Source organism: Protopterus annectens, chromosome 1.part0 (genome assembly GCF_019279795.1).
Source record: "Protopterus annectens isolate FY-2018-M chromosome 1.part0, PAN1.0, whole genome shotgun sequence".
Classification (NCBI taxonomy): Eukaryota; Metazoa; Chordata; order Ceratodontiformes; family Protopteridae; genus Protopterus; species Protopterus annectens.
In genome coordinates this window covers 1,902,048,482-1,902,076,305 of record NC_056725.1, presented here as the reverse complement: position 1 = coordinate 1,902,076,305, position 27,824 = coordinate 1,902,048,482, and the positions used below count along the sequence as shown (strand labels likewise).

Sequence of the window (27,824 nt, the reverse complement as noted above, 5' to 3'; positions counted from 1 at the left end):
ACCATCTCAGGGATTGTGTGGTGCATTGGGAAACTGTCCTGCCTCCCCACAAGAACCAAAAAACTTAAACGAGTGTATGTACCATACTGCATAGTCATTTTGTGCCACTGGTTGATGTTTTTGACCCGGCGTGCGCTAGCCAGCAGCCCAGCACCGACCCAACCTCTCTTGGCTCCATAGACTCATCCCTTCCTTTCCTCCCAGTGCTGCTCCAAATATCTGCAATTACCCACTTTGGTTAGCAGGTGGCAGCATCCATCCATTAACTGACTTCTACTTCAATCTTTTAAGCTCAGAACTTTTTAATTAAACCTCCAACTGCCTATTCTACTTCTTCACCCCTGTGAATTCTATGTTCTCATTCCACCCTTGACTCACTGTCCTGCCCCTATCCCCTGTGGCTACTTACCTTGTGTTTCTACCCTTACTGATTGTTTTTCATAGCCCATGTCTTTGGTCTTCCTTTCTTGGCTCATCCTGCTCTGTTTGCCCTGCGGGCTCACTCCGCTCCCCTACCTGCCCCAAATTACCACCCGCCCCACTACCTCTACATTTAAACCTCACTAACCACACCCACTCCAATTAGCTTCAATCTTTCCCCACCCTTACTCCTCAGCTCCACCCCCTATCACCTCATAACATCTAGCCGAACCCTTTCACAGCCATACCACACTCCATTCATATCAATCACTCATCCCAACTAAAACCTAAACTACAACAATGCTAACAAAACCATCCTCACTTGTAACCCATCCACTACTACTACTTTGTTTATACTATCTAACCTACATCACCGAACCCTTTAACACTATTCACTCCCCCCACTATCACACAACCAGTTCAATCCCTAATCAACACCAACACTCATCTACCTTCATAAGCCCTCATCTATACTTCTGCAACGTCTCCCTACTCTTCTCCTTCAAACTACTTTCCACCCACCAGCATACTACTCTAACCCTAACTAGCACTACTTATACAAAACATACAACCCTCAAACTATACACAAAATATTCCAATCACCTCTATCTTCATCTTCACCAACTTATCACCACCCTTCTCTCTAGTGACATACACCCCAACCCTGGTCCTTCTCCCATCAACTCCTCAACCACCCCCTCTTACACACCTTCATCTGTAAAAACCCTCTCCTTCTCAGCATTAAATGCTCAAAGTATATGTAACAAAATCCCCAACCTTCATGCCTGGCTTTTCCATAACCATCCTGACATATTGTCAATCTCTGAAACATGGCTCAAACCCTCCATAAAAGATTCTGAAATAACTCCCCCCAACTATAATATCATCAGGAAAGACAGAACCCATAAAAAAGGAGGCAGAGTTGCTCTACTCCTTTCCTCTTGCCTTTCAGTTACTTCATATTCTAAGCCTATTCCCCAATTTGCCAACGCCAAATTACTTCTAGCCCTACTCCACCTAAACAAGCATAAAACCATATGCTTAGCCTCCCTCTACATCCCTCCTGGTGACAATATACCTACTCTTGAAGACATACTCTCTTGGCTCTCCACCAACATTACAAATGAGACTTTTATCCTAGGCGACATTAATATTAACTGGTTCTCTGTCCAATGCCCCACAAACTCCCTAAATATAAACCTTTACAACTTTCATCAGCTAATCAACTCTATAACCAGGCCATCAAATGACTACTCCTCTGGTAGCACCCTCAACTGGATTCTGGTATCACACCCACACCTCATCTCTAGTAGTGGTACCCTCCCTGACTCTTTCAGTGACCATTTTCCTACTTTTGCTCACCGTCACTCTCCCTCCCTACAACTGCCACATACCACCATCTCTATACGCTCCTTAAAAAACTTCAACCCCAACACCTTCTCTAACTTACTTAAACAATTCAACTGGAGTCCTCTGAATACTCTTCCCCTAGATGAAGCTGTCACTTATTTTAATACAACATTTCTAAACCTATTAGACACCTTGGCCCCCCTGAGAACTAAAAGAATTAAGAGCAAAACCATCCCATGACTAACCAAAGATACCTTAGCTGTCAGGCGCCTCTGTGATAAAGCCTTGAAGAATCACTATAAAAACAAAACCCCAGCCACCCTAAATGAATACAAAATACTCCTTAACAGAGTTAAAAAAACTCATCATTTCCGACCACAAATCCTACTATATCATCCTCCAAAACAATCACAAGACTAATCCCTCTTCAACCCCGGCAGAAAGGAAAATCCACACCCTGATCAAAATGCTTCTGATACCGACATAGCCTCCCAATTTAATAGCTTTTTCATCGACTCCATATCCAAATTAACATCATCCTTCACAAATAACTCATCCAGCTACAATTCCCACTATCCCCTCCTCCTCAGGTACTTCCACCTCCCACCTTCCTCTCTTCTCTCTCAAACCCATCCCTGTATCAACTATAAAAAAACTCCTTCTAACATTAAAACCATGCTCTAATGCCCCTGATAATATCCCTTCCTTCTTCCTAAAGACAGCTGCTGAAGCCATTGCCTTCCCCATCTGTATTCTTATAAACCGGTCAATCCAAGAAGGCTATGTGCCCCAAATTTGGAAAAAAGCCTACATTATTCCCCTTCACAAAGGTGGAAACAATAATAACATCTCCAACTTTAGATCTATCGCCATCTTATCTCCCATCTCTAAACTACTTGAAAAATGTATCCACATACAATTATTACCCTACCTCATCGACAGTCATCGACAGTCACCTACTAACCCCAACACAACATGGATTCAGACCTGGTCACAGCACTACTACCGCACTACTCTCCTTCCTCGAAACCATGAATAAAGCCCAAGACTCCAGCTGTATTGTTTCCACCCTCCTCCTAGACTTTTCTAAGGCTTTCAATACCATCTCCCAGTCCCTTCTTCTGACCAAACACTCTAATCTACACCTTTCACCCACTTCTATCAACTGGTTTACCAGTTACCTTTCCAATAGGCAACAATCTGTCAAATGGAAGAAATCCACTTCCTCTTTCCTCAACACTCACTGGTGTACCCCAGGGTTCTATATTAAGTCCCTTACTCTTCAACATTTTCATTAATGACTTCCACCACACTATCCCTAATGCTAAAATTATCCAATATGCAGACGATTCATCAATTATCTGTGCTGCTAACTCCATTCCCTCCCTTATAAAACTAGCACAACATGCCTTTGCAACCACCAAACAGTGGATGCTAGATAACCATCTAGCTCTCAATTCATCAAAAACCAAACTCATAATATTCACCCCATCCAAAAGCATAACCATCAACATAAATTCATTCTCCATAACCAGTCACAACAACACTTCCCTTGAAATTGTTTCCAGTGCTAAACTGTTGGGAGCTCTCATTGATAATCAGCTTAAATTTGATACCCATATACAAACAAACGTTAAAAAAACAAACCAGAAACTTGGTATGTTCTATCGCCATATTCGCTTCTTCACCCCATCCACTACATTCCTCCTCTCTACCACATACCTCATCCCTTCTCTCCTTTATGGTGCCCCGCTCCTAACCAACCTACAATCCTCTATTAAAACAAAACTCTCCTCCTGCTATAACAAAATCGCCAAATTCACCACTGGGCACAGATCCTCCTCCCATCACTGTATTGCCCTCCACAAACTAAATTGGCTAGAGCTTCCCACCTACCTTATCTACACTCAGCTAACTCATGCTCATAAGCTCATTTTCAAGCCCTCCCTCTGCCCCTCCCTTGCCTCAACCTTCACCATGCACCTACCTAGCAGACCCCTAAGAGCCAACACTCAGAATCTGATTGAACTCCACAAACCTGCCCATCCAGCAGGCAAACTCTTACTTTCTTTTTCCCTAGCCCGTCTCTGGATCTCCCTCCCACCTCATATTCGCAGCACCTGCAGCCTCCCCACCTTTAAAACTCTCCTCCACTCACACTTAACATCTCTCTGGGAATGCTCATGTTCCCATCCTGCATAACATCCCCAGCTACTACCTTACCCCCATAGCCTACAATCACACCCCCCTATGGGAACATACATATTGTAAATAACTGCTTATGTTTAATTCTTTGGTACATACCTACTCACTAGTGTCTTTGATTTAACATCTATTTTAGTGATTAAAGAGACAAAAAATTGTAAACTCATATGAATTGTTACATATTGTTCTGCGTTGTCTTCTAATTGTATTAACATTTACTTTGGCTTATATGTATTCTTCTTGTACTTTAACAAACTGTTATTTTATATATTTTATACATTGTATCTATGGAGCTTTTCTCCCCAGGACTCCATTGAAAATGGGCTCATTCGGCCCAATGGACCATCCTGGCAAACAAACTTCAAATAAATAAATAAAAATAAATAAAATAAAAACACATTTTTTGTTATTAGTGAAGCTGGTATACTAAGGTACTATGTTACTTCTGGAACAATCAGAAAAAATGTAGACTGTATTAACTTGGAAAGTATGTAATCTTAACATGTGGCATACATAAATATGTAGAATGATACATTTAATGTGATATTATCATAACTCAAGAGTAGAGAATGTCTCTGATGTACAGATATTTCTCTTTACTATTATTTCAATGAAAGTGTTTTTTACTTAGTCTTGTGAAACACTTGCCAAGATTGAATTTGAAGGTTATCGTAGTTTCATCCTAAACATATATCAAACAATGAGATTTGTTTCTAAGCGACATTTCAGATATTTGTCTTGCTCCTCTCTATTTATTAAAATATTTGTATTGTGCCTTTTGCTATGATGGATAAATAAGAACTTAAAGAAAATCTCGAGAACTGCTTCACTGTCACGTTATAAGCTGTAATAGCAAAACTAGTGACAATTTATAGGTGAGGTCAAGATAGCTTAATTGAAATCTCTTACAGCAATCAACAAATATAAAATAAGTGAGATAAATTTAAAACCCTTGTGCTTTCTGTAATAGACATACATCGGAAGCATTCTGCTCTCGGTCAACCCATACAAGATGTATAATATATATGGGACTGACATGGTGTTACAGTATGAAGGAAGGGCCCTCGGTGAAAACCCCCCGTGAGTATACTTTTCTTTCTGAAATGCATATTTAAAAATTTTAGCAAACAATTAATCAATGTTGTGCATATCAACTGTTGTGCTAATGGCTATGGGACAGGCATACATAGCTGAATACTCGTGTCCAGTTTGTAAACTTCTGGAAAATTCTCTAATGCAAACTTGTAGAAACCATTATTTGTTGCAGAGCATTCTAGTGATATTGCTGTTATATGTATAACCAGTTTTATTTAGAGGTAAGAAGTTCACGGTAATAAAGTGAATGAAAGCGTTAAAATACTTCATGGTCTGAGTTTTTCGTCTGTTGGAAGTTGTTCGTTCTGGATTTTGGTATTTTTATTTCAGTTTTATTTAGAGGTAACACCAGCCCCACATGTGTAAACTGAGATAGATTCTTATCTGCTAACCCTTTTAAGCTGCTTGTGAAGCAGTATACTGTTTCCATCTGGAGAGATACTCCTTAATTCAGATGCAAAGTGTTCAAAAATGTGTGAATAGCTATTTATGCATGAGACAACATGAAATTCTTAACAGCTAAAAACTTTCACTAATGTCATCCATTCATTCATCCATCCAGCCAACCAAAAAGGGGGGAAAATGATTGTGTGAATTATGGTTAACAACAAATGTCAATTGTACCTGAGACAACATGAAATTTCCAGCAGATAAAAACTTTCACTAATTTCATCCAGCCATCTATTTTATGTACTTGTTCTAACTTATTGATTTTCAGAAGAAGTCAGAGTGTATCCTGGCAATCACTAGGTATACAGCAGGAAATAGTTGGATGGGTGTCATTCATTTGCAAGCCGCACTCACATAGAATCCACCATGCATAACATGGGACCCCTTAAACATCACCAGTTCTCCTTGGACATCTATGGGACACATAATAAATTGCAGATCTGATGTCCATGAAAAGTTTAAATAATGTTTTTTTTTTGTTTTTTGTTTTTTTTTAAATTATTGACTGCATGAACTGGTTACAAACATGAAGCATTACGTAACTATTCGGCTTTCTATGGGTATATATGTTTTCTGGGGATATCTGACAGAAATTACTATGTATGTACTCTAAATGAAATCTAATGCTCGTATATTACACAGTAACTTATCAGTAGACTATACAAATAGGGTGGGGAAGTGACACAGACTGCAACTCTAGCACTTTGATATGCCTTGGCTACCCTGATTCCTGAGCGTCACTTCCAAGGTCAGAACAACCTCAGTTTAGCGCTGATTGTGTGATTATGCACAGTAATCCATCCTTTGAACCCAGTACACTATATGATAGAATGTGATTTAAAAATGATATAACTTGCATAATAAAAAGGCCACCATGAGGGGTGCAATTCTTATCCCTTCCTATTAACTGTTAACATTTTAACTGATTTTCACTGTCTGTGAACAAGTGGGGAGAAACTGTTATGATAAATTCATAAGGCACCATTCTAAACTTTTTCTGCATTTCTAATTTAAACTTTACAACAGACAGCCAAATGTTTAACTTATTTAAAGTTTACATATTAATGTCAAAAACAAAATACAAATAATTTTATCTTGTGCTCTTACGTATCACTGTTGTACTGTCTGCATAGATATCAATGTAACATGACATTTGCAGTACAGAATTATAACATAAAAGCTAGCACTTTTCATTTTGATTGTACTATTACACTTAGTAGGATAGTTCTGTTCTGAAAATGTCACTACAACTGAACTATGAATCCTATTTTAAGACCATTATTTAAAGGCAAAATGCACTGCTGATGTGCAACTGACAGTGTCAAAAGCAGAGCCAGCTATTTAGAAAAAAATCTAAGTCGAATGTCATTCAGATTCTGAAATCCTGTATTCCTTTTCATTGTCAGTATGATTTCAGATGATACACATCACAGAGAAATGTCTTAATAATTAATGGAAAACAACCAATTTAGCGTGACATAACTATCTATCTGCTTACCTGTCTTTCTGTCTCTCTGTCTCTCTCTCTATCTATGTATCTATCTATCTATCTATCTATCTATCTATCTATCTATCTATCTATCTATCTATCTGGTGGACTGGACACTCCAAATTGTCCCTAGGCATGAGTGCGTGCATGTGTTTGTCTTCTGAGGAAGGTTGGGCGCTGGGCTGGCAACTCGACACCGTAAAACTCCACTGCCAATCATGACTGGACAGGTGATCTGCTGTTGTGACCCCTAACTGTGAAAAAGCCAAAAGAAGAAGTGTGGTGGACCTTTACGTATTTGTATGGGAAAATCTGTCTGATCATTTTTAAACTACTTTCACAGACTGTCTCTTTGGAATGCTTGCTGTTTTGGTGAACAAATGTCCTGTGGTCACATCTCTTTCCCCAGAGGCAGATTCATCTGCTGATAAACTACCTTGACTCGGATATATTGAGTCAGGTTTACTTTGGTTCACTGAAAACTCCTTTTACTGAATTTCAATTTACCCTCAAAAAATCGCTGACAGCTCAAATCATTGAAATCTCATTTCACTGAATGTAAGTACTGTTGGGCAAATAAAACGTATATGCCCTTTTCCCCACTGTAGTGTGATCCTGGAGTTAGTGTATATAGTTAGGGATGTATGGGGGTGCACAGTCCCCCACATTAGGTGGGTATGGGGGGAGTAGCCACCCACCTACGTAGCTTTTATATTTATGAACCTCATTTCACTGAAAGCCAACAATATAAAACCAAAAGTAAGTGGGGGGCTGCACCCCCACACCACCCAATGTGGGGGCTGTGCCCCCCACACCCCTCCTAACTATATGTACTAACTCCAGGATCACACTACAGTAGAGAAAAGGGCATATACATTTTATTTGCCCAACATTACTTACATTCAGTGAACAGTGATTCAGTGAAATGAGTTTTCAGTGATTTGAACTTTCAGTGATTTGGTGTGAGTGTTTTGAAATTCAGTGAAATGAGTTTTCAGTGAATCAAAGTAGACCCATTGAGTCATATGTGGTTATTCATAACAGATTATTAAAATCCTGGAGGAGTCTGCTCGTCTTTGTCAGTACTGACACTGATGCTCTCAGTCTCTGTTGTTTAATTGCTGTGCCTCCTCTGATCTCCTGTTGCATGTCCTGCTTGGACTTTGCTCAATGAGACTAACAGTACTTACTGTCACCCCCTGTAAGGGTAAGGCAACTGTACTCCACTGAGCTCTAGTGAACAATGACTCCTCACTCTAATTTGGAGCTGTTGCTTTTGTTGTTATTTTTAGTATAACAGTTCACCACTCACATCAAAAAATGAATTAGTTTGTCTAAGATTGTTGTTGGGGAATATTCTGAGGTTTTTTAAGTGTAGATGGACCCTGATTCTCAAAATGGGTTCTTGGCATTCCTTGCTCCTTTTCTGTGGTGTTTTACTTTACTATCGAAAGAGTTTAAATTCCATCTGTTTTAGTAAAGTGCATTGTAAAATTTTTATTTATTTATTTATTTATTGACATTTGTTGACCGGGAAAGTCCACTGGGTCAAAATCCATTTTCAGTGGAGGCCTGGGAAGAAAAGTTCCACATGTATTACAAGTAAAATTAATCTAACATAAGCAAAATCTAAATATTGCATGTATAAAAGGAAAACATATATAAAATATTTTGGATCAGGGTTCTCATTCAGTAAGTACAGGTTTATAAGTTACATATGTAGAACAGTATAGATGTGAATCAGTACCATCTGTAGTGAGAGTAAACAGAAAAAATTGCAATGTTAGGTAACAAAAAAAAAAAAAAGAAAAAAAATGGAGTTATAGAACTGGTTGTTATTCATTGCATAATACAATAATTTGTTGAAGGACTGTTTAAGGTGGTCTATTTGTTTGGCAGGGGCAGGAGGGATTGTTTAGGTAGTAGGATTTTAGTGCTGACTTAAAGGTTTTTATGCAGTCAGTTTGAGTTATTTGGGAGGGGGGGGTAAGGTATTCCAAATCTTGGCAATGCTATGGGAGTATAAACGTTGTCCAGCTCTTTTGTTTGGTTTTGTTATGGCTAGTAGCTGTTTGCCTGAGGATCTTAGTGTTCATGTAGGAGTATACATTTGTAGGATGGAGCTTAGTGCTGGGCAGTCATTGGGTCTAAAGATTAATTTATGAGCTAAGGTTAATTGGGTATAGAAGAGATGGTGGGGAAACTTCAGCCAATTAATTTCTGCAATAGCTTGGCAATGTTGTGAACAGTAAGGTTTTCCAGAGGCATATTGGCTATTTTATAATAGCAGGATTGTAGTTTATTAGCAAGAGTTGTGTTAAGGTTTGTAAAAATGGCACTACCATACAGAAGGGAGGGGATAAGTAAGGTACTGGCAAGTTTTGTTTTGGTGTGGTTGTCCAGGTAAAGTTTGTGTCGGTAAAGTTTGCCTAGTTTGAAGTGTGTTTTCTTTATTGCATTTAGTATATGAGGCTCAAAAGTGAGTTTATCATCTATTGTTATGCAAGCAATTTAGCTGTTTTCACTGCTAAAATTTCTGTACCATCCTTAGAACAGATTTTGAATTCTATATCTGGTAATTTTGTGGAGAAAAGTAAAAGTTTAGTTTTTTGGTGGGTTTAACAGGATTTGAGCATTATTTAGCCAAGATTTGACTGAAGTAAAACCCTTTTTGAGTAACTGTAAGGAGGTCTGAGAAATTGTTGGAGGTGGATAGAGTCATCGGCGTATTTGATAATATTTTGTATTTGGGGCTGTGATAAATTTGCTTTTCTTCTGCCTGGTGTACAGCGAATAATCATTTTCCACAAACATTCTACTATCTCCAACTTTTAATACTTTGCTTTAAACCACAGTTTTGTCAGGAGCGACTTCTCTTGCTGGTATGATTCCATCTCTACTAATACCAGTCTTGTCTGCTTTCTCATGGCAAGGTTTGGTGCATAAACATGACACACCCTTTCAGTTAACAAATCCTGCTGTGTAAAGCCAGTCCAATTGCTTATGTGTGCTTTCATAAAATTAATACAGTCTGTTTCTTCCAGTTTCTTTGGTACAGCAGAAAATCTCAGGTTTTCCTGTGTTCTCTGTCCTCTAACTCTACCATTTTAGAAACAGCTCTTCTTGAGCAATCTCATGTTCAGCCATCCTTTTCTTCAGTTTGGCCTCTGAGTTTTGCAGTTTTATCAGCCCATCTGAATAAGTATTTAAAGCTTCTTCCATTTTCCAGCCTTTTATTATTTGAGTTGATGTAATCCTTCAGTGTTTCATTTATTTTAATCAGCTTAGAGCACATTTGATTTATTTTCTCTTCTAGAGGACTGAAAGTCATGCCTTGCACCAAAGCTGTGGTTTGAACTGCTTTTTGCTGAAAAGCTGCAGGATTCTTCCCAGTCAGTGTTTTCTCTTCACCTTTTCTACCTGATTTTCTTTTGAGTCTCTCTAAGTTTTTTATTTGCTGGTATCCAGGCAGTTTACTTACTAGCCAGTTACTGAATTTACTAAAACTGAAAGAGTCACTGACACATCTCTTAGTTTCTTTTTTCATACTGGCAAAGTTGAAATTAAGTTGTTGATCAGCATGTGGCCATTTTGCAAGAATGATATCTTCACACATCTTTAGACTAAACTCCATTTTGAATAAACTGCCTTTATCACTATTTTGATGGCTTTAAAGACGTAACTCTACAGAGCTAATGAAAGAAGTAGCCATATATCAGAACTAAGCTTGTGGTCCCTAAACTCAGCTATTTTGAATTTTAGTTAATTTCCTTTTTATACACAATTTTAGTTGACTCACTACTGTCATTCAAGAAGTTGAGAGATGCAACAGCTATAGGGTTTGGATTAAGTGGCATCATGTTGTTGAGTCCAGACCAAGCAGATGATATCATATTTAGGACTGACCATCACCACCCAGTTGTAAATCATTAAGTGAATGGATGTCCTCCAGCTCTTCTGTAGGTACGTCTGGAGTCAGACTATCTTCTCTGACTTCTAAGTTCTCTTCTGAGGCTCTGCTGAGGGTTATACTTGTTAATGGCAGGTCAGGTCAGACTAAGTTGGGCACTGCATTTGACTTGCTCCTTACAGTTGATTTGGCATTTAACACAGAGACTTTTCTGGATGACAGGTGTGTGCCCATTTAGCAGAATCCATCCCTTCAACTCATCATATTAGTCATAGTTCTTTGCAAAGCAGTATTAATTATGGTGTAGTCATTTGTTTTGAATCTGAGGTGGAAATGACCTGGATGTGTGTTGAAACTACCAATGATTTTGATTATTTTCTTGGATCCCCTTACTGGATAAATGCCCTAGATAGCTACTCCTGGGAAACCTTAATACCTGGTAAAATCTTCTTCATCTTTCAGCTGCTCCCATCAGGGGTCGCCACAGCAGATCAACTGTTTCCATTTCTTCCTGTCCTCTGCATCTTGCTCTGTCACACCAACCACCTGCATGTCCTCTCTCACCACATCCATACACCTTATCTTAGGCCTTCCTCTTTTCCTGTTACCTGGCAGCTTCATCCTTAGCATCTTTTTCCCAATATACTCAGCATCCCACCTCAGCACATGTCCAAACCAATGTAATCTTGCCAATCTGGCTTTGTCTCCAAACCTTCCAACCTGGGCTGACCCTCTAATATACTTATTCCTAATAATGTCCATCCTTGTCACACCCAGTGCAAATCTTAACATCTTTAACTCTGCAACATCCAGCTCTGACTCCTGCCTTTTTGTCAATGTCACTGTCTCCAACCCATATAACATAGCTGGTCTCACTACCCTCTTGTAGACCTTCTCTTTCACTCTTACTGGTACTCGTCTGTCACAAATCACTCCTGACACTCTTCTCCACCCACTCCATCCTGCCTGTGCTCGCTTCTTCACCTCTCTTCCACACTCACCATTACTCTGAATTACTGATCCCAAGTATTTAAACTCATCCACCTTCACCACTTCTACTCCCTGCATCCTCACTATTCCTCTATCCTCCCTCTCATTCACATACATATATTCTGTCTTAGTCCTGCTGACCTTCATTCCTCTTCTCTCTAGAGCATATCTCCACCTCTCCAGAGTCTCCTCCACCTGTTCCCTACTCTCACTACAGATCACAATGTCATCTGCAAACATCATAGTCCATGGGGACTCCTGTCTGATCTCATCTGTCAACCTGTCCATCACCATTACAAATAAGAAAGGGCTCAGAGCTGAACCTTGATGTAATCCCACCTCCACCTTAAACGCATCCATCACTCCCACTGCATACCTCACCGCTGTCACACTACCCTTGTACATATCCTGTACCACTCTTACATACTTATCTGACACTCCCGGCTTCCTTTCCTCATACAATACCACAACTCTTCTCCTGAACCCTGTCATATGCTTTCTCTAAATCCACAAAGACACAATACCTGGTTCAATAATGAGTCAAATGAACATGGAATAGAACATTTCAGTCATTATTGAATTTAAGCTACTCTTTGGACTTAGTGTTCCAACTTAGTTTGAAGAACGGGACACTGTGGCAGAAACAGTCTGTTGGACTGAGCAGTACGTGTTTCATCTTAGGCTGGAGCTTCCATCAGTTTTGCCAACCACTAATGAACTTGTTCATTGCAAGGATTTCCATAACATCAATGGTGGCACATTGATGCCTATAGTGGACAAGTTCCTGGAGGGAACCAATGCTGATGATCTAGATTTGCTCATCATGGTCTATCATTATAGTCTTTTTGAAGCTCTGAATATTGTTATCTAAGCAGGTGTTTGTCCAGTGAGATTTCTGCTGCATCTAGTTTTCTGAAGGCAATCTTTCTGAGTGTTGAACAAGCTATGAAGCCCATCCTATCTTGTTGGTCACCGAGTTATTTTTTGTATTGTGAATGGAGAGAGGCTGTACATTTTTTGGAAGATGAGCTTGCCAAGATAAGGCAGTTCTTCAATGATGCATCTGCAACACTTTACTGTCTGTCAGGTATTGATGTCCTGGACTTCAGCTAGCCCAAGTTTTATCACATGCTGACATCAAACAGGTCATAACTGTAGTTTCATATATGCCCCTCCTTCTGCAGGCTGGATCAGGGCTCTTCAAAGCTGGTAAAGGCTCGTCTCAGTTCACAAGGACACGTATTTTCCAGACTGGTCAGCCTTGATTGAGACTGTTTTTCTTTTTTATCAAACACTTTAAAGGATACCATGAAAACTCTGATTCTTAGAAAAAAACTCCTTGAACCCACATGTGCTGGAAATCTTTAATGTGTTCTTGTTTGACATTTAGTGCCCTCTTTGATCCATGTCAGTTGGGAGGGTGGCCTAATGGTTAAGGTGTTTGCCTTACAAACACAAGGTACAGAGTTTTTTTCAGGGGGGGGTGGCTAGGCTCAAAATGGCTCACAAGGGCAGTTAGCCTAGTACTAACCTAACCTATGAGTTTTAGGTCCAAGCACATCACTGAAACAATTCTTATTCAAGGTGTAAGATGCCTTCCAATGACACAACATAAAATGATATCCTCCATCTTGGTACTTCTTGTTCTGTAAGTGGCTTTTGACATTCTGGACAGTGATATCCTAATGGAATCTGAGATCACACTGTAATTGGGCTTTTTGTGGAACTATGTTTAACTGAAGTACTTTGTTTCTTGCATTTAAGTCCCCCAGCAGTCATCTGTTGGAATGCAGGGGGTTTGTTTCTTGTATCATTGTTCTCAATGTGTTTGCTGGCACTCAGGGTGGAATTGAAATGTGGACGTATTCAGTACAGGTTTTCTGCTGGTGGTGTTAAGCTGTATCTCTCCCCTACCAAGGTGTCTGTACTATATTGAATCAAATTTGAAAACTTCATGGAGTCCATCCTTTAATAGGTGTCAAAAAGCAAAATGAAGCTGAACTTGGCAAATACTTATATTGCACTGGTTTGTGCCCTCAATCCATCACATCCTCGTTTCCTTTACACCTTATATATGAGGGAACACATTGGAATTTGTATCACAGTATGTGATTTGAAACTGATTTTAATGACAGATTTGCACTAAAGAAGTAGGTGTCAGTTTTTGGTCAAGACATATTTTCATCACAAGAATATTTTCAGTATCTGGAACATTATGAGATGGTGATCAATGCACAGGAATGACCTAATACAATGCCTTTACTTTTACCCTTTGGATGAAGAAGTGGTACAGTTGCAGTGGATGTAATATTTTGTGACTAAGTCAATGCTTGGGGGCCTGCCTTCCCTTGCAGAGCCTGTCAGATCTATTTTTAACATTCATGTATTTAACTGTCTATACTTTTGCAATCTGGGTCCTACTAATTTAAAACAGCTGGTAGTATCCTCTTACTTGGCTAGTTTCCTGAGTCGCCAAGTGAGAGCATCTGGCTATTCCCAGGATGCATCTGAAAACATTCAACACCTTGTCTTGTTTATCTTGCTTGTTACTCTGAAACTGGATACCTTATCTGATTCAACATGTGCCTTAGAGGCCTTATTCAGGAGATCCCTAAAGCTCTAACTATTTATAGGGGTAATGTTAAATCCACTATGGTGTGTATCTCTGTATTCACATTTGCTAATTTATTTTAAGCATTATTTATTCATTTTTATTATATTTATATTGCAGATGTACTGTATTGATCTGCTGTGATGTTTTATATAGGATAGTTACAGGTGAAAAGGCATTATCTAAAAGCATGTATTGCATTGCTATAGGTGAAAACTAACTTTCCAAAACTGGGAGGACTTCATGAAATCACATTCTTGAAAACATCTGTACACAGAAAATATTATCTGGGTTTAAGTCTTAAATAAAGGAAGAATTGTTCAAGCAGAACTTGTGTAAGTGGTTCAGAGACAATGGTTAAGAGGCACTCATAATAAAACTAGTCGGTATACTTGGGTCTGTTTATGATCCTGGACAATGATGGTTATTCACTTAAAACTATACCTTGTTGACTTAATTGATGAAATATGCTTACATTTGTACTATTCAACTGTTGATTTATGTATTATTTGTAAATGGCTTTTAAATATGTATGTGTATATATATATATATATATATATATATATATATATATATATATATATATATATGTCTCTCTCTCTCTCTATATATATATATATATATATATATATATATATATATATATATATAATATGGGTTTACTTCATAATATTGAAATTTCATAACTTTGAATTTCATAACACTGAGACCATAACATCGAAAATTCAAAACGCTGAAAACCCAAAACATTGAAAACTCAGAACATTGAAAGGATGCTTCCTAACTTTGAAAACTATATTGCAGAAATAAATAAGATCCTCTCCACCCACAACAGCACCTAACTAACAAACTACTACATTTCTGCAGGGGGCAAACCCCCCTGCACCCCCATGTGAGGGGGCTCTGCCCCCACACCCCACATAAATTAAATATACCAACTCCAAGATTGCACTACAGTGGGAAAAAAGTTAATTTCCTAACCTCAGTGTATACAGTGAGGTTAGGAAAGTAACTTTTTTCCCACTGTAATGCGATCTTGGAGTTGATATATATAATTTACGGGGGGATGCAGGGGGGGGCTTGCCCCCTCTGCAGAAACGTAGTAGAAAGTGTGTTTGTTAGTTTTGTGTTGTTATAGGTGGAGAGGATGTTATTTACATATGCAATGCAGTTTTCAATGTTATGAAGCACACTTTCAGTGTTCTGAGTTTTCAATGTTTTGGGTTTTCAGTGTTTTGGAATTTAGATGTTTTGGCCTCAATATTATAAAATTCACCATTATGAAATTTCAATGTTATGAAGTAGACCCATAAAAAAAAAAAAAAATATATATATATATATATATATATATATATATATATATATATATATATATATAGCAACAAAACCAATCATCTACATGGGTTCTGAATGCACATGACTTTTTTACTTTTTAAGTCTTTATGGTTATATCGAAGCTAATAAACCCAAACGTCACTAACTGTGGCATGCAGGTTTCATTCTTTTTTTTTACCTCGTCAGCACTGCATAAGTGGATAGTTTGGCCATGCTTTAGTAAAACATGGTCTTTAAACCTAGCTAATGCCCATAAAGATAAAGATATCTGTAAAATATTCCAACTACCATCCAAACCAAAGGGCAAAAAGGACACACAGACAAACCATTCAGTAAAAAACTGCAAGAAAAAACAAGTCATGCTAGAATTTTCACTGTGTGATACCTTAAGCCTCCAGTATTGGAGGCCATTGGAATATATGCAATGACTGCTTAAAGACATGAAGTGTTTCAGCTATATGGCTTTTGAATGCTCATGACTTTTTTTTACTTTTTAGGACTTTATGGTTACATTCAGGCCATTAAAGTTAAATCCCATTAATTGTGTACATGCATGTTTTGGCTTTTTTATTGACCTCATCAACACAGCATAAGTCTATAGTTTGGCCATACTCCAGTAACGCATGGTCTTTAAACCCAACTGATGCCTATAAAGATTAAGGTGTCTGCATAATATCTAACATCCAAACCAAAGGGTAAAAAAGAACACATAGACAAACTATATATATATATATATATATATATATATATATATATATATATATATATATATATATATATATATATATATGTACACACACACACACACACACACACACACACACACACACACACACACACACACACACACACACACACACACACACACACACACACACACACACACACACACACACACACACACATGATGTAATTAGCACAGTGGTAAAATGAAAAGAAAATTCCACAAGACAAAAACAAGTAACTACTGTGGCTCAGCAGAGGTAAAATCCACAAATTTAATGACTGTCAAACATAAAAACAATCAAATATGGCAAGTGCTTTCAATGACTATTTCAATTTCATCAGTCCATAAAAACAATATACTAGACAATCTGTATAAATACTCTAAGCACATTCAAACTCCTCCAATAGAATAACTAGTTATGGGTCATGTGTTTATTCTACTTAGTGAACATTCCTTTGGCTGAACAGCCATCTACCATTTAGGGCTGGCCTTAAAGAGACTTTTCCATTTAACCCTTCATTTTTATCTGCCTGCAGGTGCAAGATCCAATAAAATTCCCTTGTCTCTGTTTTATTAGAAATGTCACTTAATATACTTCTCAACCTCTTAGAGTAAGAAATCTGGACAAAGCCATACATAAAAGTGAGACTAAGGCTCAAAAATAGGGCTGTTTTTTAAAATATTGCTCTTACACACTTTAAAATTGATAGAATAACAGGTTTTGCATTAGCATGATTTTTCTGAAGGATATGAAGTCTGAAACTCAAATGTCTGTCATTATTTTCTAACTTCAGTCTTTAATGATTTATCACTAATTTGCTCAAAAAAACACAATTTTATGAAAAATGGATGAAATATATGGACATTCAGTGAAAATCTGTACATTTGAGAGGTATGACCTCAGATCTTCAGGTATAGTCTCAACAACCATAAAACTAAAGTTATGTTCATTACTGGTGTCTATTTCCTCTAGCTGTCTAATGCATCTAATATACTCTCTCACTCTCTCCATTAACATACTGTTTGTTTTGCCAACATAAAACATTTTGGCAGATATTACATTGAGCTAATTAAACCAAATTCTTAGCCTGACAGTTATCTGAAACATTGAACTCATACACTCTGCCTGTAAAAGTATACTTGAAATTATTACTATTATTAATATACATACATATATTGCACCTTCCACGCAGAATGGTGCCCTTGGTCAGGTTAGAATTATAGTTCTTAATTGGCCCATAACATAATAAATGCTTGAATGATTTCTTGTTTTTAAATGTGAATTTTGGTTCACTATCTATAAAGACTTACAGATCATTATCAGAGTGTAGACTATGCCAATTTCATCTTACAATCTCACAAATGGATTTAACATTATTAGAATAATACAGGCACAATGCTGCACCTGAGGCAGATCCTACATCCTGCCCATTTACCTTATCCATATCCCTAAAGTCTGAAAAATAGGGTTTAACTGACCCTTCCCTTAAAAGTTTCAGTTTATCCAGTTCTATATTGATCAAACAATCTCTATACCCCCTCTCTCTTAACTCATCCTTCATCTCATTCAGAGCTGCTTCAAAGTTTGGCTGTATTATTGTTCAACCTTGAAACCCTCATACCTTGCCTTCTAATGACGTGCCTAAACATATATTGAGGGTGATGACTATTTCTATGTAAAATATGGTCCCTGTAGGTATCCTTCATATACCTGCTTGTAACAACCTGATTAAACTCCCCTCTCTTGAGTTTAACATCAAAAAAGCTAATAACAGTGGAAGAAACCTGGGTTGTAAAACACAGATAGCTGGTCGTACTATGTCAATAGCCAATGAACTTGTTAAACATGTCCTGTGTGCCCCTCCACAGGAGGAAAATGTCATCCATAAACCTCCTGTAGAACTTTATATGGGAGCATACTCATTATTGCATAGCACTAGTACATTTTCCCACTGTGCTAGAACTCTATTTGCATAGCTATTTACATAGGGTGTCCCCTTGGCCACTCCTGTGCATTACCTATAATACCCATTATTAAACATGAACAAATTATTCTCTAGTATGGTTTCTATACATAACCAAATTAAATCAATGTGCTTTATGTCATACCCATTGTTGACCAATAAATATTTTCTGGTCATTTCCACTCCTTCCTGATTTGGAATCACTGTAAAAAGTGATCAGATGTTCATTGTAATAAATAAATCAGTATCTCTCAGAGGTTCCTTTTCACAACATAAAAATAAATCATAAGTGGATAGTTTGGCCATACTTCAGTAACACATGGTCTTTAAACACAGCTGATGTCCATAAAGATTAAGGTGTCTGCAAAATATCCCAACTAACAACCAAACCAAAGGGTAAAAAGAAACATACACAAACTATGTGTGTGTGTGTGTGTGTGTGTGTGTGTGTGTGTGTGTGTGTGTGTGTGTGTGTGTGTGTGTGTGTATATATATATATATATATATATATATATATATATATATATATATATATATATAGTCAGGATTCAAAAAGGTTTGCCATGATGCAAAAGCCTTAACTTGGAAGGTTTCTGCATCTCAGTGAGCATTTCCAATTCAGAGACTACTTGTTTGCTTCAGTTTTCCCTTGGCTGTAATTGTACCATACACAGCAGCCTTACTGGTGCAGAGACATGTCAGTGCAACTGTCAGAGTATACAGGTAATGCTAATTAGTCATGTGCAATTCCGCCAAAAGCTGCAACAGCTCTTGATAAATTGGGGTAATATGAGTTATTTTTCTCTAGGAGAATAACTCTGTCTTTTGATGGAGTTTACCCATTCAGTCCTATGGGTATAGTTGAAGCTACATCACAACTACATGTAACTATAGTGCAGTTGTGGATGTGAGTGTCTGCGTGCGTGTGTGTGTGTGTGTGTGTGTGTGTGTGTGTGTGTGTGTGTGTGTGTGTGTGTATGTGTGTGTGTCCAGGCACATATGTGGATGTCTGTTTGTGAGTCTGTGTAAAGAATAAAAATGAGTTAACTAAGCATACTGAGTGATATTTTTAACATATAGTGATTAATGTAATTATTGGATTTAAAATATATATATTTTATTTAATAATACATTTGTTGACCTTTTGTTTAATTTAAATTTACAAATAACTGAGGGAAGTCTAAGTCTGATTTTAATTATTAGAGGTTAGTGAGTATGTTTGAGTAGGACTGCTATTCAAACTAGGAGTACTAAACTCTACGAGGGATGAAGGAAACAAATTAAGTTTATTTTTAGTCTTTTATATTATATTTGTTTTCTTACTGGTGTCTACTGTGATTAATAGAATGTGTTTGACTTACAGTACTCAAAATATTATTGTCAGATTTATGTATAATCAGTTCCAGTTTAATAGAAGTGATTTATTAGTCATGACATTCAAATGATTAGCCATACTTACTATAAAATATAATGTATTTGTATTGTATTTTCATTAATGTTAATGGATTGAACAATGGTTGTAAGAGGGTTCACGTAAATAAATACTTAAAGATATTTAATGCTCAAATTATATTCTTACAAGAAAAGCATTTAATACTAGAGGATAGAGATTGCCTTAATACAAATTATTACACTGTACTTACTATTTCTCATTATAAACAGAAGAGAAGAGGTGTAGCTATACTATGGAAGAATTCTATACCAATATCTAAGATCATAAGTACATATAATGATGAGGAGGGAATGTTTTGTTTAGTGACTTTAGAAATAAAAGGGAAAATATATACCTTAATTAATGTTTACTGGATTCATTGAATTGGTGTAAATGTTCTTAAACATCAATTAGAAGTGAGAACACAGATTTTGAAAGGGAGTATTATATTTGCGGGAGATTTCAACTGTATATTGAGTGATAAAGATTCTAATGTCATTAATAAATGCAGAAAACCTGCCTCAGCTAAATCTTTAATAGATTTTATAGATTTATTTAATATCAAAGGCATAAATAAGTTTTTGGAGTCAAATTCACTATTTCTCACATAGACATGGTACACAATCCAGAATACATAAGCTATATGTCTCAAATGATATTACTACAAGATTAGGTAAAGTTAAAGTAGTCTCTTGCCCATTATCAGATCATAATGTGATTACATTTGAAGTCATGCTAATTACTAACAACAATATTTCTATTAAAAGAATACCAGCATACATAACTCATTTACAAGAATTTAAGGATTTTTTAATAAAGAAATTCAGACCTTTATAGATGCAAATTGTGTAGAAGTTATAGATATTTATATAGGATTCTTTAAAAGCATGCTTATCAAATATATAAATAAGAAAAAATAGTAAGAAAAGGAATTAATAGCCTTACAAAGAAAAGTTGATAAGTTAAAACTGGATATAGAAGAAGGTAATAAAAATCTAACAAAAAAACTTAATAGATTAAATTAAAAAAATTTAGAAGTTTTGCAACACAGAACCATGATAAATCTGGAAAAACTTAAAATGAATACATATTCTTTAAATCCTAAGAACATGCATAAATTAGCAACTAGATCAAAAGTGATTTTTAAATCTAATTATATTAAAGAGTTTTATATTCCAAATAGTAAAAAGAATATCACAGAACTAAAGGATATCCTAGGAGTATTTAGGATCCATGTTACCAAAATGAATCAATATAATCCAACAACGGATTCACAAGGTGTTATTAAATCCTTTATAAAGAAAGATATTAAAAATAAATTGTCGAAAGATCAGTTAAAACTAATTGATAAACCGATCTTAATGTCTGAACTTAAAATTTAGATTAATAAATTAAAACTTAATAAAGCTCCTGGAAATGATTGCATTATATGAGAATGATATAAATTAATACATAAAGAAGCTTTAGTTGTTCTGTTGAAATTATATTCAATAGTTAAAGGACTACCATCTCGGAAATATACTCTAACTTCTCCTATTTTAAAAGCTGACAAAGATGCAACAAAATGTTCTTCCTGTAGACCAATGTCATTACTAAACATAGATTGCAAAATATTCATGCAATATAAATAAATAGAATTAAACAATTTCTTCCTATGTTGACAAACGATGACCAAACTGGTTTCACATGGAAAAGAAATTCTTATGATAATATAAAAAATAATAACAATAATATATTTTGTTAATAATACAAATGCAAATTCAACTTTGGTAAGCTTGGATATTAATAGCACCTTTGATTCAGTTCATTGAGAGTATTTATTATCTGTTTTGGAGTAATACATTTTTTAAATAATTTTTACAGCTTGTTAGACTTCTTTATGAGAAATCTTTAGCTTATATAAAAATAGGTTCATATACTTCCAAGCCAATGACAGTTACTAAGCGTACTAAACAAGGATGTTCTTTGTCACCATTATTATTTGCTTTAGTTATAAAACCTTTTCAAACTATATTAGATCAAATATGAATATTAATGGTATTCAAATAAATGATACAATCTAAATAATAAAACACAACTCTTTGCAGATGATATCTTATTTAATCGAATAGAGATTTTTCAGAAGAAGTCATCACTTAGTTTTAAAGAAAGTAAAAGTAAAATTCTTCTTATGAGCTGTAGTACATATAAAATAGATAGGAAATTCTCTAAATATATTGTAAAAACAAAAATTAAGTATTTTGGAATAATTTTGACATAATTAAGATATACTAACACTCAATTATGCTAATAGTTTAGATACAATAAACCATCTTATTAATAAATGGAATACGCTTTATTCCATTATTAATATATGGAATAACTGTTCTGCTAAGTGGAAAGAATTACATGAAAAAATTGGTTAAAATCTAACTACTTAATAACAGTACAACATAACAACATATTAGGTAACAACTTTCATTGGTTGTTAAGAGATTATTTCTCAGAAAGTAAAAACAAACCATTTAGCTTATATTATATTACTAAAATGTTAAATATATTTAAAGATTTTATGTATAAAAATCCAGAATATAAAGTATAACTGTTGTTATTATTTCCTATAGCCTAGAAACAGGATAGTATTAACACATTCAATTTATCAGATTAATAAAAATGGGAAATACATACTACTGATAATATAATGAATACATTTGATATAACTAAAGAACTATGGCTATATCTACAATTTTGCAGACAATCCATTGAACATATGATTGAGTTAATGCAACAAACAATAAGAAACACAGTTCCTTAATTTATAGAATCTTTAATTAGTTTAGCATGTCAGAGCATAATAGGAAAGGGTTATTTATCTGAAATATACAAAATGATTAAAAGCACAAAATTATATTATAAATGAAATTACTGGGACTTTTTTAGATCAATTGATAGTTATTCTCTAAGTGAGGAAGACAAAAAATAAAGTTGTTATCATTAAAACAAACTACTCTGTCATTGCACTGGAGGTTATTCTCCTGGAAATGTATACATAGAAATGTCATTACACCACATAAAGTTGAACTAATGTACAAAAAAGAACTTGGATGTTGGATATGTACGTCAGAAATAAAAGTTGTTTGGCAATCTATATTTTATGACTGTACATTGCTCAAGCCATTTGGGATAATATGAGTTCTTTTTTACAGGCTATTTTTAATGATAAATTTATTTTAACTAAATCTTTGATTCTATTTAATGTACCAATTCCTACATGTGTTTCTAGAAAAAAATACCCTCTTCTTTGGAATACATTGGCTATTGCAAGAAAGGTCATTACCAAAAACTGGAAGAATGAGACTTCTCCTGTTTTGAAGGAATTTGTGAACATTGCTAATAATGCATGTCAACTTGAGCTAGCTACAATCAAGACCAGATCAAACAGAGTTACTTCATATTATAATACTTGGTTGAAATTTAATAATGACTTAGATAAGTAAGTAAAGTTCAAAGTTTAAATCATCAAAAATTGTTCAGTAACACCTTTGTAAATAGTTGATTGTATTTGTTAAGGGGATTTTAAAACTGTTAATAAAAAGAAGCAATAAAACAAAATAATTTTGCTCTATCCCTTGAAAAAGGAAATCATTTAGGATTCCCCAGCTCCTCCTTTACAACCAACTTACATTAGCCCACAAATTTATATACTATCCAGATAAAACTCCGTCAATTCAAAATCTACTATAACCATATATTAGCAACAGGGTACTACAATCAAGCAATAAACCCCTTCTCAAAGTAACTGAAATAAACAATACAGCAGGAGCATCTTTCCTCTCTTATTACATTGCCACCCAATGGAATTCCCTACCCATCAACATAGCATCCAATAACTCCTTGGAATACTTCAAACGTTCACTAAAGACACACCTGGCAGGAACATGGCTCCATAACTGTGTCAGCCCTTGCTAGATCAACAACCACCTCCCCTTTATAAACCTATTGTTATCTTATTTCTGTCTAGTATAGCTACTATCACATGAGCCTCATTAAGTCTGTTTGAATATTCCACTAAAACTGAAAACAGTTTCTCTATGTTTAAGTGTCCTTCATTTAATTGGCTCTGCCCTATTGCAAACTAATTCTGTATAAATGGAATTATTAATTGTTCATGTTGTAACTTCATAAACCTTTAACTTGTATTCTACTATATTTTAATATTGTGTGAATGTATTTGTCAAACTCATGTTCAAATGTAATGTCTCTTAATTGTAGAGCTTTTCTCCCCAGGCCTCCACTGAAAAAGGACATGTGTGCAGTCAGACTTTTCTGGTAAACAAATGTAAAATAAATAAATAAAATGAATAAATTGTATTCAATAAAGCCAGACATCAGAGTTTTATGCTTCATATTGTCCTCAGAAGTTCATGTTGATGCAAAATGTGTTATTCTATTAACTTCTAAAGTGAACTACAATACTATTTTAAAATAATCCTAATTTGGAGCCTTTATTTTGCTATTATATTTGTTTTGCCCAGAATTCTTGCACAAAGAAGTTGAGAGTTATAGTATCTTGTCTTCTGCCCATATTTATAAAACTCCCTAAAACAGAAAACCATCCCTGAATATCAGAAGCATCAGTTCTTCTTAAAATCCAAGGTAAGCACTAACACTGGTCACTCTGGGCTACTGATCTCTACCACTTACCTTGTTCATATTCATTCACTGTTACCAGCTTTATCTTAAAACAGTCATATCACAACCCTATTTTGGATAAAGAATGTAGTCAGAAAATGAATAATCTTTTTTCCCCTCATTTTTTCCAACCAGTAGCAGCTTTTGTGGGGTCCCAATATAGTAGAGGATGACTAAGGAGGCCCCTCAGCAGCAATGGGTATTACAGGTGACTAAAGCTAGCTACAATGACAGTTTTAGAGTTAAGAATGCCCAGCAGCAGGATTAACTAAGTCAAGAGGACTATTTCAGTGGTAAAACAATTTTATGAAATTCTGAAGCCTGTTACTTGACAAAACACAATTACCATAATCACTGATATCTTTGAATGATATAGATATGAGTTACTATTACCTATCTAGTTTATTAAATACTAAGGCCTGCTGTACTAGCTTTTGTTGATCTAGCTTTTGTTAGTTTGACAAATATGTTATAAAATATCAGAATAAGAACTTGCTGTGGTTGGAGGCCCCCAGCGACAGTTGGAGTTACTGGTGCCTACAGCTGGCTATGCCTAGGATTTATACAAATACAGTGTGTATGACTACAATGTGTAAGAACACTTAATGTTGTTTACTCAATAATCTGTAAAACTGTTCTTTGTGCTGTTTGTACATCTGTATATTTCTTATCATGTTTAAGCCCAGATAACAGATGGTCATAGATGAAAAGGGTCAGTTGCCAGTTCTTGTACCTGGTTAATAAATGAAGGAATGAATGAATGAGTGAATGAATGAAGTAATCAATCAATCAATCAATCAATCAATCAATGCTTGAATTTGAGCAATCTGATTTTGATATTAAAATATGAGCATATTTGCTTTTGACTTTAATATTTAAAATTAAAACAGAACACATCAGAATATTACAGAGAAAATAAGGAGGTCATCCTAATAATAAGGGAAGGTTGTAAGAAGCAGAGCAGTGTCACAAAAACTGCAGGATACAGAAATGTCAGAGTTCTCAGAATAGGTGGCACATGATTCATCTGCTAAAAAGTTAACTTTGATCTTGTCTCCCTGATAGAACATGGCTGGTGGTTATTTGCATGGACACTGCATATTTGAGATACAATGTCAGCTGCTCCTCTGGGTAAAAATGATCTACAATGTCTGACTAAAATATGCAGTCTCTAAACAAATTTGCTCATACATGTCAACATGAAGCCCACTAGCTCAAACACATAGTCTAAACACAAGCACTTTAGGAAAAGGGGTTAATGGAGATAAATCCAATTATAATTGTAATTTTGCAGAGGACCAAGGTCTCCCTGCAGCCTGCAAGTGGATCCTTAGCCCACCTTAATTATGTACTCTCAGTCTGAGGTCACTGCAGCATGGAGAAAATATGACCATTCATTTATAAAAATGAAAAAGATCATCACACTTTTTCCACTACCCATTGGTCTTGAAGTTCAAAAAATGTACACTTTTTGAGCCAAAATTTATCACTACAATATACAGCAAGAAAAAAGTACACAGTTAAAGCACCCCTTCACCTCATATACTTGAGGAAACATAAAAGGAGCAATTCCGTCTCAACTGAGTAAATGTGATCCAGGCAGATCATATTACTCTGCGTGAAATAAGTTTATCTAGACGTACGCTCCTGATGTTTTACAGATCAAGAACCTGGGCCATTGCAGTGAATGTATGATTTATTCAAACCTCCTTCTGTTTGTTATGGTATAGCAATGTTCAGAATGCACAAAGCATATGTGCTGATATTGATATTCACATTCCTATTGGTGGAAGTTAGTTCCTGTGACTACAGTGTACATGCGAGTGTCAAATTTATGAACAGAATTTCTGTACTGACCAATTAACATAGATTAACTGCGTGACTAATGCATATCTTATCTTGCTTGCAGGCATCTCTTTGCTATTGCAAGTATCGCTTACACAAGAATGATGGATGCCAAACACAACCAGTGCATTATTATCAGGTAAATGTCAAGGTTTGGTAATTTAACCTACTACACTGTGGATATAATGTATTCCAGAAACATTACAAATTAAAAGGAATTTAAAATAAGTGAGATTGTTAAGGATGTATTAATGGTGTGACAATTATTTGTTGCTATAATGTTTTACTGAGGTTTGCAATGATAAATGTGCAGTTTCTTTTTTACTTAATTCTCGTTTATTGGGCTTGGTGTGTTTGAATCTTTCATGGGTACAAATCCAAAAGTGCTTCCAGTAGAGATTAACAGCTAATAATTATAATTAACAGAAATGATCAAGCTGTCAAAGGATATTCCTTACAGTTCTGTTTATCAAACACTTCTAATTTCTACTCTAGTGATGCAGTTATTTGTCAAAATAACAGCATATTAGCATTTAACATAGGCATTTGGGTTCAGTGATTGCCTTCACATTATTTGTATTGTGCAGAATGGTAAATGTCTGGGTCACAATATGAAAAGGTGCAAAGGTCATGCCAGAACTGTGCTACAGCCTGTATATAGCTCACTACAGACAGAATAGAATGGCAGACTGAGGCACATCATTGTCCCCTTTACTGCAATGGCTAACTGAGCCAGTGTTTATCTGCACAGCACTGGGTCTGAAGGAAGTACACTGGTGAGACATCCACAAGCTTTGAAAGCTATATATCCCAGGAATCCTTCTCCTTTATATCCTTACTGACATGTCGGTAGCAGGCAAACAAAATAGAGAGATCACATAGTTATAGGATGGAGGACAGTAAACTGACAGGTGAAGAAGTCAACAAGCATACTCTATACTTCAAGACCAGCAGCCTTAGTAACATGCCCTATACTAGTCATAGTGATAACCTGACTGACAGCAGATGAACAACACTTATGTTTACAGCAGTCAAATGCACAAGGGGAAAGTAGTCTGTACCCTACTAGTGGATCAAGCTGCATGAAGGTTCTGGTTACTGGGTAAGCATAGAACGAGACACAGTAGTACATCATATGTAGAGAGTATCAACACTGTGTTCAAACATCACTCCAGGCAACACTTTTAACAACTGAGTGAGTCTGCACACAAGTCAAAACATGGCAGTATGTGCGCCTGGTTGTATGACTTGTAGTTTAGTGTTGCAATGAGGTTGCATTACTGTCTTCAGGGAAGATAACGTTTATAAAATGGAGGAATGCATTCCCTTA

General features: G+C 35.9%; 1 protein-coding gene across 1 annotated transcript in view; it reads left to right on the top strand.

The window, feature by feature from the left end:
- Positions 1–27,824, top strand: part of MYO15A (myosin XVA) — a 1,299,796-nt gene that overhangs the window by 20,151 nt on the left and 1,251,821 nt on the right. Inside the window, exons 3-4 of the mRNA XM_044070057.1 lie at positions 4,946–5,055; positions 26,559–26,633. Coding sequence (XP_043925992.1) covers positions 4,946–5,055; positions 26,559–26,633 — 185 coding nt within the window. The remainder of the gene's footprint in view (positions 1–4,945; positions 5,056–26,558; positions 26,634–27,824) is intronic.